The sequence below is a fragment of the Protomyctophum parallelum genome (genome assembly GCF_964188405.1).
Source record: "Protomyctophum parallelum genome assembly, chromosome: 13".
Taxonomy (NCBI): Eukaryota; Metazoa; Chordata; class Actinopteri; order Myctophiformes; family Myctophidae; genus Protomyctophum; species Protomyctophum parallelum.
The window spans coordinates 24,100,349-24,123,769 of record NC_139708.1 but is presented as its reverse complement, the minus strand read 5'-3'; the positions used below and the strand labels follow the sequence as shown (position 1 = coordinate 24,123,769).

Genomic DNA, 23,421 nt, shown 5'->3' with positions numbered 1-23,421 from the left:
TGAGTTAGTACGCCATTTCCATAGAGAGGCTAACGTTGCGCGCAACCCAGCCGAAGTACTCACTAAACTCACGCCAGAAGATGACATCGAGACGTACATTGACTTGTTTGAGCGCACAGCGGCTCGAGAGCGTTGGCCAGTGGCTGACTGGGCCAACATCCTGGCGCCGTTTCTCACCGGGGAACCACAACGGGCGTGGGGAGATCTATCCCTCGCAGATTCCCGAGACTACCAGCGGCTAAAGATAGCGATACTCGCTCGCCAGGGCCTCAGCTTACCGGCACGCGCACAGCGTTTCCATGACTGGACCTTCCATCTCTCTCAGCCACCCCGCGCGCAAATAGCGGCCCTGGGCCGGTTGACTCATAGCTGGCTAACGACAGCAGGTGACTTGCCCGCAGTAGATAGAGTAGTGATCGATAAATGTATCAGAGTGTTGCCGCCAGACGCCCGACAGTATGTAGCCCAGGTTGCCCCCGGCTCGGTTGACGAGCTGGTGAACCTCGTAGAGAATTACATGGTGACCCTGGACGTCATGAAAGGAACCAGGAGCGAAGCAGCGAAACCCAAACAAGAGGAGCGCACAGGACGGGATAAGAGGGGACCGCCAGCGGGCCGCTCACCACCCCGACAGCGCACGGGCAAACAGGAGAGGAGCCCACGGAACCAGGACCAGGCCCGCCGCTGTTACGTGTGCGGCCAGGCTGACCACCTTTCCTGGTCCTGCCCAGATCGTCACGGGGGCGATGTCCCGATGCCCTCTGCAGCTAGCACCGACGCCGGCAGACGCTGCCTGCACACGGGCACCGACCGCCGCGGCCACACCAACCTCCCGGTGAGAATCAACGGCGTCGATACGGAGGCCCTCCTGGACTCAGGCAGCGCAGTGACACTGGTCCACGCCGACTATGCCGGGCCTGTGAGCGAGACCACCATGCCCGTCAGCTGCGTGCATGGAAACCAGCGTGACTATCCAGTAAGCAAGATACACATTCAAACCACCCGCGGCACCACACTAGTGTCAGCGGGTGTAGTGCCAACCCTACCGGTCCCCCTGCTGATCGGATATGACTGCACCCTGTTCGAGCGACACTGGCGCCCCGGCGTGGAGAGGCCGCCAGGGAGGCGATCACGCCGCCGCCGACGCCAAAACAGACCACAGATTACTTGGGCTTCACAGTGGGACGAGGCTGCGTCAAACCCCAGCGGAAGAAGGTGGAACGGCTGAGGGAATGGCCCCGACCGATCACCAAGAAGCAGGTGAAATCATTTATGGGGCTCATTGCCTATTACCAAAAATTTATTAAAGACTTTGCCACTCTTGCAGCGCCACTCTATGACCTGACCAAGAAGAGCCTGCCCCACCACGTAGGTTGGACCCCCGAGGCGGAGGAGGCTTTCCACACGCTGAAAGCGGCTATATGTGAGGAACCGGTCCTCATTGCCCCGAATTTCAGCCAACCTTTCGTCCTCCACACCGACGCCTCGGGAACGGGGGTAGGAGCCGTGCTCTCGCAGGTCATAGACGGAGAGGAACACCCGGTAACGTACGTCAGTCGAAAACTGCTCAAGCACGAGCGCAACTATGCCACGGTGGAGAAGGAATGTCTCGCCATCAAATGGGCTATTCATCACCTTCGATACTACCTCTGGGGGAGGCAGTTCACCGTCATCACAGATCACGCCCCCCTGAAGTGGATGTCCCGCAACAAAGACAAGAATGACCGCGTTACCAGATGGTTCCTCGAGCTGCAGAATTACAAGTTCGATGTACAACACCGGCCCGGGAAGGAAATAGCGCACGCAGACGCGCTCTCCAGGAGGTACGAGGAAGGGACAGGGACTGAAGCTTCCGGAGCCACCGGCAAGCTTGGAGGGAGGATGTGTGGCATGTCGCTAGGCAACAGGCCGCCAGGTAGGCATGGGTCCCGAGAGAGCCAGTGGGAGAGAGGCAGAGTGCAGCAGAGAAGGCCACGCCCACCACTCGGCCAGCTGGTAGACAGCCGCTACGTGCCCGCCTACATGTTGTCTCAAGTTCATGAATACCAATCAAGGCCACCTGTGGAGCCAGACAGAGAGACAACATGTAGGCGAGGCTGCCTCTGCCCTCACTTCTCCCATGACGCTCTCAGAGACAGGTCGGGCCATGCACTGGCGGCAACACGTTCCTGGTACTAATTCTGTTCATTCATAAAACCCGCTGCTGAGATTGAGACGGGGAGTGGAAAACCCCGTCAATGTGTCTCAGACAGGAGGAACATTATAAATCTAACACAGACACCCCGTGAGGGCTGGTAGGGAAAGAGCCGGCCAGCGCCACCCTTAGGGAGAGAAGGGAAAGCCTGGAGCTCCCACCAGTGACTGTTCTTATATGATTTGTGCATTTATGATTTGATCAACCCTTCAAACCCACGGGGCTGTATTTAATAAACTCGCCAGTAGGCGATATTCTGCAACATTGAGCGTCTTGAGTGTCTTGGTGTTGTTCAGTCCCCACAATACGTATACATATATACTCTATACTGTATAAAGTGTGTAGTTGTAAGTTGATTAGCGGTATACTGTGGTTACTTTGCGCCAAAAACCCTGACAGCTGTCCCGCCATTTGATGTTTATGCAAGAAAACAGCAAATCTGTGCATGGTTTGCTGGGACCAAATGACCACAAATGACCATATTTCTTACGTCATCATTAAGAGCTAGTCATACATATACACACCACGTACTCTGGTCCCAGCAGATCAGGCACAATTTGCTATTTTATTTTGACTGATTATGTATATAGTATACGTATGACTAGCTCTAAATGATGACGTAAGAAATATGGTCATTTGTGGTCATTTGGTCCCAGCAAAACAGGCACAGATTTGATGTTTTTCTGCATAAACATCGAATGGCGGGACAGCTGTCACGGCGGAAGAGAGCGGGCGAAAACATTACTTGCGCGCTCTGCTTGCGCAAGTACTTTCGACCGCTACAAACTGTCAAATCTCAGTAATGACTACTTGTGCCTGATACGGCAGTGGTGCCAGATTACATACATGTATACATAGGAGCATTACCTTTAATCCTCCCAACACTAAAACATATCGTCGTTACGTCACCATCGAAAACCAATTAAACTCTGGCATTGGGTCCTTTAATCCACATCTTTATTACGTCATCATTGAGAGCTAGTTATACATATACATAATTTGTAAGTTGATTAGCGGTATACTGTGGTTACTTTGCGCCGTACGCACCGTCCCAGCCGTATAAGGCAGTGGTGCCAGATTACATACATCTGTATAACTAGCTCTCAATGATGACGTAATAAAGATGTGGATTAAAGGACCACTGGCACCACTGCCGTATCAGGCACAATTTGCTGGGACGGTGCATACACATCAAAATTGGGGGGACGGCTGGGACGGTGCATACGAGTCCCGGGCGAAACTAGTAATTGCACGCTCTGCTTGCGCAAGTAATAAATCGACAGCTTACTTTCCTTAGTGGACGCACTCCTTAATGGACGCACTCTGTCAAGATGACATCCCAAAGTAGTCCTGACAGACCTGGACTATGCAGATGACATCAGCCTGCTCTCCGACAACGTGGAACAAGCTCAGGAACTCCTGAACAGAGTGGAGCTGGAGTGTGCCAATGTTGTCCTTAGGCTAAATGCCAAGAAAACTGAGGTTATCCCCTATAAAATCTCACCGGAACATCCACCTCTCACAACAACAGGAGGCACTGTGCTGAAGGAAGTCAAGGACTTCAAGTACCTGGGCTCATGGGTCAACTCAACCGAGCAAGATCTGAAAGTGAGGAAGGCACTTGCACGGAGGGGCCTGAATGGCATGACCAGTGTATGGAACTCCAATCTCCCCCGACAAATCAAACTCAGCTTTTTCTACGCAACAGTGGAGTCTGTTCTCCTATAGCAGTGAATGCTGAACCCTGAAGCCAACCCTGCAGAAGTCCCTTGACGGGTGCTACACCAGAATGCTGCGTGCAGTACTTAACATCAGCAAGACTGCACATGTCACAAACAAGACTTGGATTACCAAGGGTGAGCCAGAAAATAGCAGCCAGGAGAATGAGACTAGCAGGACACTGCCAAAGGCATCAAGAACTGCCAGCCAGCAAACTGGTGCTCTGGGAACCAACACACGGGCATCGATCATGAGGACGCCCCACGCTAACATACGTGGATGTACTCAAGAGCGATGCAGGAGTGCAAAGTACCAATGAACTGGCCGGATGTATGGAGAATCGGGATGACTGGAAACGACGATGGAGGGCTCGTCTGAGGACGACCTAGAGAGAGCCCCCCACCACACGTATAAACGTGTGGTGGCACTGTGGCAGTAATGTGTTTCTAATAAACACATGTTATTTCTAATGAAGGCTAATATGAGGCCAGAGGCCTATAATATAATCTCATGACGACCGGGATAATATCGGTCATTAGACCGAACATTATAACGACGTATTAAGCTTTGTTATCCGATTTCTTATTGGACACATATTAGTTCTAATTATGAACAAATTATTTTTAATAACGGGTAATTCATGGTAATAAAATGAAATTAAGGCCTAATAAAGTTTAATCGGTGGGAAAGTAGGCTACAGGAGGACGGAAATAATATTATCATTAGGCATTAGAAAGAACATTAGAAAGACATACCGGTAACTCTTATTAGGCTTTGTTATCCGGTTTCTTATTAGACTCTAATGTACACATATTAGTTCTAATTATGAACACATTATTTTTAATAACTGCTTATTAGGTCATATTCGTGTACCGTAAATTGGGCTGCGACCGATTTATTATTATTATTATTATTATTATCTTTATTTATATAGCACCTTCCATGACATAAATGCTTTACAGAGCAATAAAGAGAAAAGCAAAACCATAAAATCGCATTAAAAAAAGTAAAAACACAAAATAGCATTAAAACAATGCCCTGTATGACATCCTCAACACTAATACAAAAGTAAGCTCATTCTTATAGTTCCTCTGTGAAGCACTTTGACGGACATTCTTTTGACAAATGATGTGAACTGTACTATATCAAAGTAAACAAAATCACGACGATTGAATTCTTGACTGCAATAATGATTGATTGAATAATTACTGATTGACTAATTATGTATTGTCCTGAATGTATGCATTGACCTGAGCAAATGATTTTCCCTTGTTAGATTAGATTAGTTTAGATGTCTTTATTATCCACAACAGGAATTAGTTTTGATGAAATGTCAAAGAACAATTACCGGTAAGTCCCTTCAGGGGTTGACACTAACTGTTGCCCGCTTGCAAGTAAAAAAAATGGCCGGGCAGGTGAAGGTTGCTACCGGCTTGCCCGATCGGGCAAGTGTGCATTTTGAGTGAACGTCTTAGTTTAGTTGGCTATATAAACATTTACACAACATGAGATATACTGTATCTGTCTTGAACGTGGTCATTGCACGCCGCCTCCGCATCTTCCCCTGCTTTCTATCTCTCTCCCAAGCAACCCCCCGCCGCCGCCACCACCACGACACACACTGTAGCTCTACTAGCACGCGTGAAGCTATGAGAGAGCTCCTGGCTCCAGCAAAATCTTGAGCCCCCAAAAACAGGCCAGCAGCCTGGGGAAAAGGTAAAAAATACTATATACGGACACAGTCACAGAGAGGAAAAAGTCTAACCACATCATTCCACTGTGACACTGTTCAGCGCAGATGAAGTCTTAATGCCGAAATGCATACGTTGTTCTATCTGGTATTCCCTCTTCTTGCTACATACCTTTCCATTCTCAATTTTCATGGGAGATTACATATTTCTAACCCTCTAACCCTAACCTGCTTGCTTAAGCAAGAAGCACTACATTTCAGTTCACTTGGTGCGAGACTTTCTAACCTCTAATACATGGGTTTTCAACAGGTGGTCCGTGGACCGCTGGTGGTCCGTGAAGGTATTGCATGTGGTCCCTGACCATGCATTTAGTAATGTAGGAAAGTGAAGATTTGTATTTTAATTTATTGTATTGACCACAAGTTGAGAAACAATGCAGTAAATGACGTGGTGACATACGATGACGCTCGATCGATGTTGTAAGTTACTGGGAAGTCGGACGTCAAGAACTTCCACAGAAAAGGGAGGTAGAATCTCAAGGGAAACTGTACCGGTTTGCCTGGTTGAGTCACCATTATAAGGAAATGTGCCCATAATTAATTGCATGCGTCTGCTCGCTCATACATACAGTAAGTTACAATGAACAGCAACATGATTTTAATATGGAAGGTTAATTTTCCCCCCACACCACGTCCATATCCCCCCTCCCAACACGACAGTGGTCCCCAGGTTGATTCTCAGTCAGGGTAGTGGTCCCTGGTTCATAATCAGTTGAAAACCCCTGCTCTAATACATGATCTAACAGCTAGCAGGAGTGCACTTATGTATTATGGTCCCTCAGCTCTATGTTTCTGTCACTGTGGGGTGTGCGCACATCACAGTAGTCTAGGACCTGGCTAAGATATGTATGCACTTCATTTAGGAGAGAATATCTCAATTGTTCTTGACTAATATGACCCCCGTGAACAACATGGGAACTGTACAAATTCTCGATCCAGGGCGAAATACCCAAAAATGACCACGGCCTTTTTTAAATGACCGCTAGTTCAAACATGGCTCTATTTTCTAAACTGTTGGAGTTACAGATGTTCTGAGGGGCTCAAAATGTTCAGAAAACTCATGTTTGTTGAATCCGTGACCGAGCCAGCAACCCTCCAGGTCATCATAGTGGTCAAATCAATATGGCCGCCAGTCCGCCACCTGAAAAAGGTTTTCTCTACAACTTTTGATCCAGATGAGCTATGAATGCAAACTTGGTGTCTAAATCATTCTTTGTCCAACCAGGGAAACTCCCCCTGTCAGGTGTAAAGGAGCAACTTGGACACTCAGGCATGAAGGAAGCATGAGTTCAAGTCCGTTGCTCTCCCCCTGTCCCCCATATATATGGGGACTAGGTTGGTGGAGGTGCATTAGATGATTGACACAGGGGTGAAAAATGGGTTACAAAATCGTGGGATAATTTTTTTATTTTAAAATTTTGACATTTTGGAATGCTTATCTGTATGACTGGGTGTGGCTGAACCTCTATTTTACCAGAGGTGGACAGAGTACTCGACCCCAGTACTTGAGTACAAATACGACCTATTCAGATTTACTCCACTACAAGTAAAAGTAGCTCAGTCAAAATGTTACTTGAGTAAGAGTGAAAAAGTATGTGCTATTAAATGTACTTAAGCATTCAAGAGTAAAAGTAAATTCAGGCCTGGACTGGCCACTTGACGTACAGGGCATATACCCGGTGCAGGGCAACCCAATGAATGGGCCGCTCCATCCATTCATTTTTTACCCTGTCCAGCCCTGCGCACGCACACACACACACACACACACACACACACACACACACACACACACACACACACACACACACACACACACACACACACACACACACACACACACACACACACACACACACACACACACACACACACACACACACACAGGCTACTTAAGAAAAGTATCTGGTGTTAAGATGTATTTAAGTATCAAAAGTAAAAGTATTAAAGACCTTTTCATGGTACAACAAAGAAACAAAACAGCCAGACATGTTGTCTACTTCTCTTTCCTTTCTGAATAATGCAGCTTTCAAGTACCGGTACTTCAGCTGTTTTGGCTGCTGTCCATTAAGAAAGAATTGTCCTTCTACATCCATTCGCTAGTTTTGTCTTCCAATTTCTCCATGTCCGGTTTCATCTGTCCTTCAGTGTGATTGATTGATTATAATGAAGCACATCATAAGAGCTTGTGCTCTTAGAAACCGGATGCTTAGAGTAGGGGGAAGAAAGGGAAAAAATACCATTCATTAATACAAACATGTAAGCACTTCACCATCCTAGTAGTCTGCCTCCAATATTTCAATTCAATTAAATGCAATGGGCTTTACTGGCACGAGAAGAACATTGCCAAAGCAAAATGCACAATACTATTCTCACAAAGCCACTAAAGCCTTCATTTTTTGCACATGGAGGGATGTTTTTCAGTATAAAAGTGGTGGTATAGACTAGAGCACCGAAGTCCTGACGTAACTCTCTCATCCCGACGATTCCCCTGGTTCGCAGAAGTAATGTCTCTATGGGGAATAACATGGGGTGATCTTAATATCGTCTACTATAAGCGTTGTGGTCCAAAAATAAACAAGCTGTCTCGGCGTTATTGTCGGGAAGGTGTCTCTGTATTGTTTGCAACAGTCAGTCACTCATATATGATACAGTCTGCTTCTAGCGAAAATCTAACTAATTCAGCAGCAGTAACATTAGCGTTTTCTCTCAGTCAGTTGATTCTTCATATCCATATGAGTGAAACGGCCAGGGTGACATGTTTATTTTTCAAACACAGTTGTTATATGAGGCGATCTAAAATCGCCTCAATGGGGATTTCAATGCAACTAAACAAATACATGAACCTGGGGACTGACGCCCTCTACTGAAAGTGACGTCAGACTTCGGTGCTCTATTAGGGCTTGTTTGTTTGTGTGAGCCTCAACTGGACCCGAAACTGGTTCCCAAACATTAAAAGTCCATAGACTTGGCTGCCACATGACATCATGTCTGAAAGCCAGACAAAACAGTCAAACTTTACTCGAGTAAAAGTAAAATAAATTGTCTTGGAAATGTACTCGAGTAAGAGTAATAAGTATTAAAAAAAAGCATAAGATCCCTGAGGTCTTCCAGTCTGGCTTCAAAACCCGGCATAGTACAGAGTCTGCACTAGTTAGGGTATTTAACGACATCCTCATAGCTAATGATGCTAATGTAATTCTTGTCCTGCTGGACCCGACGGCTGCGTTCGACACAGTCGACCACAACGTCCTACTCTGGCGCTTGCAGCACCTAGTGGGTATCTGTGGAACTGCGCTAGGGTGGTTCAGGTCCTACCTGACGGGCAGAACCATGTCTGTCAGCGCTGCTGGCTCAGAATCCTCCCCGGCGCCGTTGTCGTATGGTGTTCCACAGGGCTCTATTTTAGCCGCAGTGCTCTTCTCCCTATATCTCCTGCCGCTAGGGTCCATCCTCAGAAAACATGGCATTTCGTTCCATTTCTATGCTGATGACAGTCAGATCTATGTTCCCCTAAAGAAGAAAGACGCTGATCCTAAAGCTCTTCTCTCTTGCCTGGATGACATTAAAGCCTGGATGGGCCTAAGCTTTCTAAGCTTCAATGATAAGAAAACTGAGGTGGTGGTGGGGTTCTGGTAACCCCCCTCCCTTTGATCTAGGCCCCCTGGCACAGTTTGTGAAGCCAACAGTCTCCAACCTAGGTTTTAAAATGGACAACGACTTTAAGCTAGATCGCCAAATTAGCCCAGTGGTGAAGTCTAGCTTTTTTGATTTGCGACAACTGGCAAAGGTAAAAACCTTTTTAACCACTCAGCACCTTGAGACAGTAATCCATGCCTTTATTACATCTCGGCTGGATTACTGTAACGCCCTCTACCTTGGAGCCAGTCAGTCTTCCTTTGCTCGGCTCCAGTTAATTCAGAACGCGGCTGCCCGACTACTAACTGGCACGCGTAAGAGAGAGCATATAACTCCCATCCTCGCCTCTCTCCACTGGCTGCCAGTGAACTTTAGAATCCAGTTCAAGGTTCTGCTTTTTACTTTTAAAGCTTTAAGTGGTCTCGCCCCTCCATACCACTCTGAGCTCCTCCACCCCTACTCTCCCGCCCGCTCCCTCAGGTCAGCTGACCTGATGCTGCTAGAGGTCCCGAGGGCGAAGCGGAAGCTTAGAGGGGACAGAGCTTTTTCAATCGCTGCCCCCAAGCTCTGGAACGACCTTCCCCTGCAACTTAGGCAGGCCCCCTCTCTGGCCATTTTTAAAACCTCACTGAAAACGCACTTTTATTCTTTGGCTTTTAACACAGCATGAGACCTCTGTTCCTGAACTTGCTTCCCCCCCTCCTTTTCTTGTTTTGTGTGTTGTCTTTGTATTCTGTGTTTTTAGTCTATGTGTTTACTTACTGTTTTACCTATGTACTGTACAGCACTTTGTGGCAGCTATGGTTGTTTTAAATGTGCTATATAAATAAAGTTGAGTTGAGTTGAGTTACTCATGATTACATCCATCTAGAGCACTCTGATTTGTTTATTTAAAAAATGTTATGCACCATGATGTTTCATCCGGATATGAGTGTAGATTGTTGAAATAGATTAAGATCAAGCTGGAGAAAAGAAACAACCCTTCTTTTCCTTTCGGATTTTCCCTTCGGGGGTCGCCACAGCGAATCATCTGCCTCCATCTCACCCTGTCCCCTGCCTCCTCTTCTCTCACACCAACTAGGTGTGATCAGCCTGCGTCGGGGCCCACTGACATCTAGTTACGCGTCTGTCTCTAGCTATTAGAGAGTCAGTTGTTGTATGAAACCAGTAAATACGTTTCATATCAATCAGTTGGATAATAAAGCCATGTCTCTGCCTCTGGTTTACGAAAAATACATCTTTAAAGTCATAGATACGTCCCTGCAAAGATCTGAATCTCACTGATGAATTAAGTTGCACTTCTTGTATCTGATGTTTTAAATTAAAATCCCTCTAGTGTTTCATACATCCAGCCACATACTAGGTTTTTACCTTGTCATATTTTATTTTCTCCTGCATTTAACCTTCATGAACTCCACTTTACTTGCACTTCTTTTGGATGTATATACGTGGTTGGATTATCACCGAGATCACCTACAAAGTGAACATCACAGAGGTCACAACATCTACAAACATTGACTGCATGCATGAGCTACAGTATCACTGACATACAGACACTCATGCACTCAGGAAAAAATCCACAGACAATGTACTCAAGTTGACTGCACCATCGTATAGCACAAATACACACAATAGATGCCTTTCAGCATGCTCAAAGCAATACACATGGTCTCACACACAATCTATCTCTTCCTCCCAGGGCCATGATGACATACATCTTGTGGCAGGCTGCTGGGGTAATGGGCCATATACAGTACCTATTCTCCCTCTCACCTCTCTCTCTCCTCCTGCTGGCATGAATGCCAACTCCAGTGGCGTCTCTCCCCATGACTTGACATCTCCTCTTCCTTCTCCCTGACTGATGAGGCCCTCACTCCAGCGCGTGCACACGCACATGCACAACATGCACATGCACAACATGCACACAATATGAATTTGCCTTTCAAATAGAAAGACATGTACTGTAGCCTTCCCAATAGTAGAGCAACAGTTGTTCAGTGCGACTGTGGCCATGCAATAATTAGCTATTCGAGTGATAAGACCACAAGTTAGATGTAGAGGACAAGTAAGACGCGCAAACGCGTGAAGCGAACGCAGCTCGTGTGTGTGTGGTTGTGTGTGTGTGTGTGTGTGTGTTACAGCTGCGCCCTGTGTGTGTGTGTGTGTGTGTGTGTGTGTGTGTGTGCTACAGCTGCGCCCTCTGGTGGCGGGCGGGTGGTGTAACAGCGTGACACACACACACACACACACACACACACACAGGGCGCAGCTGTAACACACACACACACACACACAACCACACACACACAGACATTTAGCCCTTGCTGTCATAGTAAGTGGCTCACTGCGTTCGCAATAATCGTGGTTTCAGTAAATAGCCAGCACCAATATAATAAATTGGTGCTGGCTATTTACTGAATATATATTATATATGCACTGCTGTTCTAACATGGCTTTTGTCAGGCTGAACTGACAAGTGGCTAATTACCGTCAGTGTGATAAAGAGGCCATGGTCTGGGTGCTATCAGCTCTCTCATTAATACTGACTGTAATGGGGTACACTCTCAAATAACAAATATCTGGGCCAGTGGTTTAGTGGAGCACAAGGCCAGTGCTGGATGGGTACATTAACTGATTCACTTTGGCAGACAATGATGTAGGGAAGGCTGTCAGTGTGACCAATCAGGATTTAACCATGGTTAGAATTACACCCACTGTGGTGGGTGTTGCGATAAAAAAAGTAAGCAAGAACATGTCAAGTGCATTCCCACGGCTTTCCTGCAAGACATGATGTGAGAGCCAGAGTAATTGGGTGAAGCGCAGGTCTATATGCCACCGTTTGGATCGGGTTGTCATCCAGTCAATGGCAGGCAGGAGCAGGATAGACAAAATATATGAAATTAAAATAAATAACAGACAATCTGGGGAAAGTGGCCGATGTGGCACGGGAATGGTATCAGTGATTTGGGCCCACATGAACAAGCCTCGCCATTCTTGTCAGGATGGTGCGATCATGACTGTGGTCTTACTCAGCACCCGGGCAAAGTTTCTTAGAGAGAAAAAAATCACACCTGTGAACTGAGAGATATCTCTCTCTCTCTCTCTCTCTCTCTCTCTCTCTCTCTCTCTCTCTCTCTCTCTCTCTCTCTCTCTCTCTCTCTCTCTCTCTCTCTCTCTCTCTCTCTCTCTCTCTCTCTCTCTCTCTCTCTCTCTCTCTCTCTCTCTCTCTCTCTCTCTCTCTCTCTCTCTCTCGCTCTCTGTCTCTCTCTCTCTGCTCTCTGTCTATGCTCACTGTCTACAGTATGTCTCTCTCTCTATGCTCTCTGTCTATGTCTCTCTCTCTCTCTCTCTCTCTCTCTCTCTCTCGACTCATTAACGTCAACATAGGTGAACATATAGGTGAACACGGACATTGCTGTTCCTTGGAGTGGTTGCACCACTCAAAAATGTATCACTTTTATTAGTTCATTTGGGAAGTCACCCTGATGCCATAAAACACACTGCACATGTCTGCAGCGAGGTTAACAGTTAATCGAACTAATAGATTAGGTAGGTGAAAACTTATCAAAATATTCAAAAACATGAACAGTGACAATAGAGCTTTATCTCTGGGACCCCAAACTACACAGAAACAAATCATTTTATCTAGTTAATGTATTTAGTGTAAATATTAGCCTGTGCAATTTGTGGCACCCAAATGGATCCTTATGGGTCTATCCCGTTTTCCATTTGTACACTCTCAGAGTTACAAACCTGTAATGATTGATAGTTCTGTTCCCATTGTTATCAATCATCTTGCTGGGGAACAACTGGAACACTCAAGGACCCCTTGGAGTCCCTGCACCCCACATTTAGAACCACTGCAACAGACGATGAATAGATTCCAATTCAACAACAACAAATAAGCTTTTGGCTGTCCAACAACAGCCAAGGCTCTGCGTGATTGCCTAGACTGAATTCAGATTACTACTATTGACTGAATTCAATAGCTACTATTTTGGTGTCATTGAATGCAATAAATGGGCAAAAACACCTATTCAAGGTAAATGTTAGGATGCTCCGGCATAAAGAAATTGAAAAATAAAACGATGCACCTGACCCACACACACACACACACATTTCACTTGCAGTACTGTGCTCCAGTTCCATCAGTCAAATCTTACTGACTTCTAAGTTCCTACAAGCTTCCCAGCGGTCATTCATCACAATGTCACTCCCATGCTGACTCTGGTCTCTTGTGTGTCATGGTAATGTATTCAAAGAATGCGTGTGCACTGTGTATGTATTCACACATGTAGCATGGCCCTGTGTGATAATGGATGTGCATTGCATATGTACTGGTGTGCTCATGCATATGCATACTGTGTGTGCATGCTTCTTCTGTCTCCTTGTGGCAAATGCAGATTGGTTAATAAAATCGGCGATTGAATGGGTGAGCAACAATTATTTATTTGGGGGGGGGGGGGGGGGGGGGGGTCTTAGTGAGTGATTCATGCAGATGATTTGCAGGCTTTGCAACAAAGTTGTACCGGTCTTAAACTACTAATATATGTTTGTCTTAATGAAATTGAGGACATACTAAACATGATTATGCAGTGTTTCTTGGCCTGGTGGAGACAATGAACTAACATGATCCTGTTTGTAAAGGTTTACACAACAGTCAATATGCATGTGCCGGTTTTCACCTTAATGATGGGGATGGTCTCTTCTCACCCCTGGCTAGGAGTGATGATGGTAACTGGAGTAATATTCAAGAAGAGCCGTTCACATAAAGCACGATAACTTATAGCGGTAATTATGCGAGCAACGTTCTGTAAACAGTGGCACAAAACACGCACCAGCCCACACAGAGCAGGGAGAGAGTGAGAGATCTCCATGGTGCTAAAAGACACATACAGGAGATATCATTAATATCATTAATCATTCATTATACGTGAGACAGTTGTACCCGAGGTAATGCAGCTACCAGCTAGCATTATTTATTTATTCATAATAGTCTCCTCATCTCCATTAATAAAAAACATAATTTCAGAGGACGAAAGAGACAGATTTCATCCTAGATGTCCTTCTGATTGATTTTGACAGGCTGCGATTCTGCCATACATAAAATTGCTCATTGTAGTTGTGATGTGGACTGTGCCATCCACTTCAATTCCACATTTTTATAGTTATTGTTATAGTAATTCTCGACAATGATCTCTCCCTCTACAAATAGTGCTATACGCTTGAGTGACTGCAAGCTTCTTGCAGCAGTGAAGTGCTGCTTTAACTACTCTCATAGGACGCAATGTTTTGGTGAGCAGGCCAGGCATATGGAGCATGGAGATGAAGGGTGTCAGTTACATGGAAAAGAGATGACAGACTAGTTTGTAATTTAGGATTTAAAATTCACTCATGCTCCAGCGCCCCATAGGCGGATATTACCCGCTCCACCAGAAACATCTCTAATGCACAGTAGGAGCATTTATTCACTGATAAATAATAGCCCAAACTGCATACTGCACTGCTGCGTTCACAGCTACGCTTCTATCTGCATACTCTCTCCCTCACCATCACACATGCCTCCATCCCTGCTTCTTGGACTGACCATTTGGGAGTCTACCATCATCCTCACCCAACAACTCTATCAAGCATTTTTCTTTGGGAGAGAGTTAGACAAATGATGGTGTCCCAAGTCAACAGAGAAAGAGAGATGGAGGTTGTTGTCTTTCACACATCTAGCAGGTAAGAGAATGGCATTTCAGATGCGTTCACACATGAAGGTAAATAGAGAGTTGATAAGGTGATGGGCGGTGTCTGGGTAGTAGTAGACACACACATTAGCTACTCCCGTATATATAACAGTGTGAGGGAGATAAGTGAGGATCAAATTCAATCATTTTTTTTCTTCCTTCACAGAACATGACAGATATATTGAATTTCTTGACATGCGGCAACTATAGCTACACCTGCTTCTCATCAAAATGAGCCGTCCTCCGAGCAGCGACGGCTCCAGAAATTGTGACTGGGGGTGCTATGGGGGGGGGGGGGGGTGGCTATTTAGAGGGGGGGCTAATGCATCTTGGTTTACATGGTTTACATCAGTCAATTGGGCTTGTTTTGAGGGGGGGGGGCTAACACCCCCCCCCCCCCCCCCCTTTCCCCCCCCTGGAGCCGTCCCTGCCTCCGAGCTGGAAATACAACGTTGGTCTCTATGTACCAGTGGAGTGGACTCTGCGCAGGGAAGCGCAGGTAGTTGCTCATTGTCTACAATTACTAAAGGAGACGTTTATGTTTTATTTTGCTTATGAGCCATGTAACTGTCCCAGCAATGGGTATTTTTGTACTTTTCTATTTCCATTTGCTATTCTATTTTCTATCTATTTTCTATTCTATTTTTTTATTGCATATGGGAACATTTTTGGGTACAAATTGTATGTGCATGCCCGTGTGTGGTGCCTGGTCCTTAATGCCTGGTTAAATTATGACGTGTTGAGGGCGTGCAGGAAGAGCCTGTGAGTAGCATTAATGGCACCGGTGTGAGCTGGCTCAGGCAGTTTCAAGCTGAGTCGCGGGGTTGAGAGGAGCTCTGCTAACGGCACAAAGAGTGTCCGTAATAATATAAATATAAGAGAATTGAAGAGTAGCTCCAAAAGAACGGCAGAAGGCGCACACGGTACGTTACATGTTGTTGGTCTCTGTGTTGTAAAATAGTGTTGTAGTTCCATCAATTGTTTGTTTAAGTTTCATTTGTGTTTGTTTACCATAAATCCGGAAGTCATGATTGACCAAGTTACAACAAGGACATTCAAAATGCATATTTCATGGTGTTTAAAAAGAATATTTGTATGTTTGTTTTTGCAGTTTTTCACGGTGTCAAAGGGGACGAAATAAAACGACCTTAAAGACATCTGTTGGAGCGTTGTCATATTTCTGCTGGCTAGGAGCCGCTACAAGCCATTTCATGAAGTTCGATCAGTGAATACTTTCCAACTCAAACCCTAAGAAAAGTAAAATGAAACTGGATTTCAGTTAACTACTGTATCTCTCTCTCTATCCGGAGGAGGGGAGGCTCCACTCGTCTGCAACAATAGAACGCATCAACACGTCCACTTACAGTAAATGCACTGTACATTGTACAGCTACAATCACACATTTTGGGCTCAATCTCATATTACCCGGACTTAACTCAAAGGTCCTGCCAGCATAAACTTCCACAATACTGTGCGTGTGAAAGTGACTTCAGACAATAGTGTCACAGCCTCACAGTTAGAAGGTCCTGGGCTTTGCACGTTCTAACCGTGTCCCCTAGGGTAGGTACCATCATAAAAAAACATGCAGTAATCCTGTTCTCTAAACTGCCTCCCCCTGGCCAGCCGGGCCCCTGAACGAGGAGAAAGGAACTGGTTGGAATAACGTGTTCCTTCCATGCAATACGTCCAAGGAATCGCATGGCTAAGGAAACGCACCCCCCCCCCTCCCCCCCTGTCAAGTGAACAGTGACGCCTCATGAATAGAAGGAAGGAAGCATGAAGTCAGTCCGTGCTTGGCAGAGAAAGTGTAGCACCCAGGATTACATTAGATAATTGGCTTAAACGGGTTGCAAAATTGTGGGATAAAAAATTAGAAAAAATAAAAGTGTCTGTGAGACAGACAGACAGACAGACGAGAAGTCAGCAAAGCAACAGGCAGACGGCAAAAAGAAGGGAGCCTGCTTGTAGCTGCTGTTGACATGATTATCTGACTCACACTGTGGGTCAAAGGCAGTGCAGGTCACGCATCATACAAGGGGTCAGTGAGGGGAGTCAATTAGAGAGTCACAACACAGGAGTGTAGCCTCTTGATGCACTTTACAGAAAGCAACTGGGAGAACGCAAAAATGATTAGATGCTCTGACAGAGAACACCAAAGTGAGCGCTCAGGTGTGAGTTTATGTATGGCTGAGTGCATGGGTTGCCCCAGGGGGGGCATCCACTTCACTGGAACATGAAATCACTAAAACCGTCACGTCATCAATCCACTATTTGTTAATCGAATTAGGGATGTAAATAGTTAATCGTTAATCGATTAATTGCCGTTAAACTTAACAGTTAATAACTAATCGTAATTAATCAAAAAAGTACGCGGTTCTATCATTGGGTGGTTTTCTGTGAATGTTCAATGTAATGCTGTCTGCACGCACGTGTGGCCAAGGAACGCACATACAAAGATGCCATTGCCTGGCCCTGTATCGTCAATGGTCAAATAAATATTTGATTAAAGGTATATTCAGTGATTTCACTTAATTCAAATATCACTTATTTTTTTGTTTTGTTGTGATAATCCTCCCTACTATAGAGTGTGCTGACCATATAAGGAGTTCCTCCCTGTCCCCAGTTAACCCCTGGGGGTAAAAAAACCTTAGGTTTCGTTTTTGACTCTCTATCCTGATTGGACGAAAGGCTGGGTCCCACAGCCAAAAACGAAACCTAAGGTTTTTTTTGTGAAATCACTGAATATACCTTTAAGGAATATAATATGCCTTTTGTATTATTTCTTTGTAACAGAAATATGTAGATTTGTATGTTAGACACTGACGGAAATTAAGATTATCCGATTCTTTACGAAAACGCTGCTTATCAACTAACCGGTTAATCGATCGATAAGCTTATCAAAACTTATCAGATAATTCACATCCCTAAATCCAAGCGTTTTCAGCAGTTAAGGCCATCTCAAGATGAAACATCTTTGCCTTTAGTGTTTCTAATCCAGATGGGTTGATATACCCATCTGGATTAGAAACACTAAAGGCAAAGATGCTTTAATGCATTAGATAAGGAGTTTTCAGCCTTCTGGTTGAGAGTCATACTATTGTAGTGTGTAAGTGCATCCCCGTTTTGGGCAAAAAAAGGATTTTCAAAAATTAAAAAAAAAATAGGAGATCTACAGTCTCACAGTGCCTCGCAATGATAATATCATAGCCAATCTACAAACGCACAACACATATGTGTTGTGAGTTTATAGATTGACTATTTCCGCAATTCTGTGTACAAGTAGCCTAAAACAGGGCTTAAGTGGTTAATGACATCAAATGTAGATTTCCTTAAACCAAACAGCTCAATAAAGCAGATCAGATCTTTGCAGTATTTACTATTTACAGTATATATGCAGCATGCTTGTGATCATCAGAACCCTTAACACCTGACGGTCATGGCTGCAAAACTGTGCTTTGCTCTAACTGCAATCCATGGACAACCTTTTGCAGCAGCCTATGGTAGATTACTACTATGGCATGTATTGGCATACCATCGCGTAGCGATACCAATATCACTGCTTGGATATTAGTCTCGTCCCTCTCAGCACTTGATTTCCGCAATGTCCTGCCCCATATTTACATACTGGGCCCTAGCTGGTTAATAGCCTGGTTCCAGATGAATCTGGCTGGCCTTGAAGTCCTCCCACAATTGAGAGGGGCCAGACTTAACCTGCCTGTGGTAGTATTGGCATACTGTATGTAATGGCATGTATTAGTACTGGCCTGGGCACGTGCTCCTGCCTCCCTCTGTCTATAGGTTTGTCATACGATACAGTGACTTTGCTTGCATCTTTCATATTTTTTTTTACCAACCAACCATTGTTGGAGGAGCAGATTATTGATCACTTGCCAAGATTAGCAGCAGAGTAAGTATAGCAGACGTGTTACAAATCTAATATAACACCACAATACTGAAACAATGAGGAAAGTCCACACACTGATAAATACCTCCCAAATTAGTTTCCTTGACATTTTGGCGTATATGCCTTCTTCAGAACAGAATAAATGAATTAGGTACACTTCTCAGGCAACGTACAGCATCAGCACATGATGGCTGGTGGCAATTTCACACTATTCAAAGCTACGGCTGGTGTTTTATCTCCACTCACCAGTTAGCAAGTAGCCAAGGATCATTTGCAGATCCTGATCAGTTTATATAAAATGTGGGCTGGTAATTGTTATGTTATAATCATGAGCCCATGTCTATGTACTTGAACATGAGACACAGTGTACTTGATATGTATTGTGTACTGCCTGATCTGTAGCATACTTTATGGTTAGGCTATGAGAGACATCTCAGACAGCAAGGTCAGCCTTGCTACAGTAGGCACGATTTATGTCTCATCTTGTTGTCATGTCATTATGATCCAGCACTATATATGTTCCTGTTTGTGTAATAAACTTTGTGAACCTTTAGCGTGATACTGTCTCGTTATTGTTCTCCCGGGCCCGCCGCCGCAGTCGCCGCACCGAAGGAATACTTAAACCGGATTATCACACACCAGCCAGCCTGAACACACACTACCTGTCTGTCAAACCAGACGAGGGTCAAGTACTTAGAGTTTACAACAGTAATAATAAAAGTTGCTGGTGAATCTTGTAATCTGTCCTATAGATCGTTTCCTTGGTTAGAACCATAATACTGTACATCATGTCAGAGGTGTGTTCAATGTACTGTAGACCTGTTGCAGAAAGTGTCGTGACAAAACATGCCAATGCGTGTCGGGGTTACCGGTGCAGAGTATAATAAAATGTATTTATAGGGTTGACAACGAGTAAACAAGTCTGCTTAAGGCACAGAGACATATTATACAAGCTGTGCACATGGGTCCAAGTCTCCCAAAGGAAACACAGCAGGGAACTCTCACAGCACAACAGCGTACGAGGGGAAAAGCATCCATCAGCACACTCCAAATTATGTAACCAGCGGAAAACGCACAGAGGAATAAGGACAAGAACCCACTAACCCAGACAGACACCGTGGCTTATAGCCTTATGCCGCCAAAAATAAATCAATCAAGCAAACGCAATCACACAGCAAAGAATAATGAGGCTCTCTCTCTTTTGAATTTGGAGGCTCTGCAGGATTGCCGAAATGTTAAGCAAGGTGAGCGATAGTGTACTCACGGTTGTGAAGTCGCTGTGGCTACATTCCTGGCCTTGATAACGACAGTACAGCATCATGTCCTTCAAGTCGTGTCCAACCCGCTCGATGAAGTCCTTCATGCTAAAGGCCTTGGGTTTATAGGCGGTGAAGTTGGCCTTGTCCTGGAGGAAGGCCAGCACGTCGGGCTCGGCCAGGTGAGGCTGGGGGATGGCCAGGTGGACGTCGAGCAGGGCCAGAAGCTCTCCGGCGTGGTACAGGTCGTTGCGCGTCAGCTGGCTGAAGCGATACGCGTTGAGATTGCAAACGGTGACGACGGGGAACACAAGGCTGCCCGATACCACCGCGTCCATGCTGGTCACGTGGGGGTAAGACAGGAAGTAGGCCAGGCACTCTGCACTCTCCAGGGCCAACAGTCCCAGGCAGGTCAACAGAGCGGCCGCCCAGAGCAGCCGCCGGGCGGTAGGCTGACCATAAGGGAAGATGAAGCGCAGGCCGTGGAGTGTGCTGGTGTGAGCGAAGGCCTGCCAGGAGGTGGGCTGCAGACTGGAGGTCTCGTGGCTCCCCTCACTGCCACAGCTCTCCTTCAGGTCCATCATCATCAGCCCTCCAGCCCCTGTACCAGGGAGCCTCCGTATTCACACCTGTACCAGGGAGCCTCCGTATCCACTCCCTGTACCAGGGAGCCTCCGTATTCACACCTGTACCAGGGAGCCTCCGTATTCACACCTGTACCAGGGAGCCTCCGTATTCACACCTGTACCAGGGAGCCTCCGTATTCACACCTGTACCAGGGAGCCTCCGTATTCACACCTGCATAGAGAGAGACAGATGAAAGACGGATGTCAACGAATGCCCTACATACAGTATATGCAACAGAGATGCCCAGCATGCCTGGCTGTAAGGATAAACTTTCACACCAAGTAGAGCGAGCAGGAGAGAAAGAGAGAGACAGTAAAACAGAGGGGCAATGTGAGAGACAGGGAACAGACAGATTCAGACACGGAAATACACTGACACCTGTAGTGAATGACAACCAATACCCTGCAGGTCCATTTGTACACTCTTCCACGTTACAATTATTTTAGGATGTTAATATCATTTTACTGTGTGTTATACCACTTCCAGTTAACCGAGATAATTATAAAACGAAACAGCAATGCCAGGAGAGATATGCTCCCTCAAGCCATCCCTCTCCTCCAGTCCCCACCCCCCCCCCCCCCCCCCAACTTTCTCAATCCCTCCCTTCAGTGAAGAGTCACGGTGGATGCCAGCGTGACTGTGGCTTCCAACTACATGCCCTGCTTGCCCCAACACACACAGTCACACAGACACACACACGTCATCTGTCCCTCCTGTTGCCCCCCAAACCCTTGCTGTGTTTGTTTTCGTTGACAAAATCCCAGAGGTAGTTAGGTCCAATGTGACACAGGAAGCAAACGAGAGTCACTCAAGCCAATCAAAGCTGTCTCTGTTTATATCAATGCCCCTGCTTTGCACTCAGTCAGTCAAAAGCACAATTCATAGACACACACACACACACACACACACACACACACACACACACACGCTTGGTCGCATGCACGCACTTCCAGATTTCAGGATCTCCCTGCCCAGTTACTGACAAGCCTAAGCACCTCTCGTTCAGCGTAGCGAGATGACATCCAGCCAGTGCGAGGTCTGAGAGAGAGAGTGTGTGTATGTGTGTGAACGAGCGTGAGAGAAAGAGAGAGAGGCGGGGTGGAAGAGAGAGCGAGAGGTTGGGAGGGCGAGCGAGCCGCAGATGATCAGAGCCGCCGGTTAGCTGTGCATGCCAGTTCAAACTCCTCCTGTTTTCTTCTGGGCATATACATCCTCTTAACCTCCTCTTCCCAGCTCATCTGTGGCGGCAGTGAACTACAGTGAATGCGAGGGATGGGAGGCACACATGCGCTTACGCAGAGAGAGAGAGAAGAGAGAGAGAGCGAGAGAGAGCGCGAGAGCGAGAGAGAGAGAGAGAGAGAGAGAGAGCAAAAGGGAATGGGTTGGAGAGAGACAGAGATAGTCACGGGAGGGGGGCTGGGGGGGACAGACATCACACAAAAACGCTCTCCATGCTAGCTTTCTCCACAGTAAAAACTCTTATTGAATCCGTTTCTCTTTCCTCTGTTCACTCTCATTTGTCTTTTAGCCCGCCCGTTCTTTTCTTTCCCCTATGGAATGGAAGATGGATGGAAGCGAGATGGAGATTTTGGAAGAGATGGAAGAAGAGGGAAAGGTGTGGGGATGGGGTGGGGGTTGTCATATGCAAGGAGACATAGGGGGTTAGTAGGGAAGTAGGGAATTAGCAGAGCAAGAGAGAGAAAAGTGAGAAAAATAATGAGCGTGAGAGGGTTGTCTCCGTGCCAGGTTGTGATGATAAACATTGTGCCCTGTGGATTTGGTTTGCATGGTGGCACACAGAGAAAAATGATGCAGAGCCATAATGTCACATGAGGTTTATGACAAAGATGTCATGGAATTATATGAAAGCTGTGTGTGTGTGTGCGTGCGTGCGTGCGTGTGTGTGTGTGTGTGTGTGTGTGTGTGTGTGTGTGTGTGTGTGTGTGTGTGTGTGTGTGTGTGTGTGTGTGTGTGTGTGTGTGTGTGTGTGTGTGTGTGTGTGTGTGTGTGTGTGTGTGTATTAGTTTTTTACATTTGCAAACAACAGCGTGTATCAGCGGAGAGTTCATTAGCCACTTAAATCTCAGCATCCGTATTGTTGGGAAAGCCTTCGCTGAAAATATAGATCGACAAGCTTCACGTTGTGACGTGGTGTGAACTATTCGATCGGCTATTTTGGAGTGAAAGCTTTCCCCACAATAACATAAATCACACTAACCACCTGGGGTTTAAGTGGTTACGAGATGCAAGCATGCAGGTGAAGATGAGATATGGAGTGAGAACTGAGAATAGTGTGAGGGTGCCATGAGAAGATAAAAGGAACACAGTAGAAAATGGGGTCATCCTAGATAAGTCAAATATTGATAACCAGCTCAGAGCTTGTTAACACAGAGATCAAATAAAACTAAGTATAGCACGTATAACACCGTTGTCATGCATCACATGCAGCACTTTCGTAGCATATAGAGTTGAATTGTTTTCTTTGTAGATTAAAATGGTAGGCCTATGTCATTTTTATAAGCAACACTGATGAATATCCAGTAGAACCTTGTCTACAAGGCAGACAAATCTTCTCTCACTTATGACTGCAATAATAACCACCA

At 45.8% G+C, this 23,421-nt stretch overlaps 1 protein-coding gene across 1 annotated transcript in view; it reads right to left on the bottom strand.

Annotated features, from left to right (window-relative positions):
- The window catches only part of asic2 (acid-sensing (proton-gated) ion channel 2), a gene marked incomplete at its 5' end in the record, with an annotated part of 441,728 nt that extends 420,956 nt beyond the window's left edge, over positions 1–20,772 (bottom strand). Inside the window, one exon of the mRNA XM_083780701.1 lies at positions 20,200–20,772. Within this exon, the coding sequence (XP_083636827.1) occupies positions 20,200–20,772 (573 nt within the window). The remainder of the gene's footprint in view (positions 1–20,199) is intronic.
- Between the last annotated feature and the right edge of the window lie 2,649 nt (positions 20,773–23,421).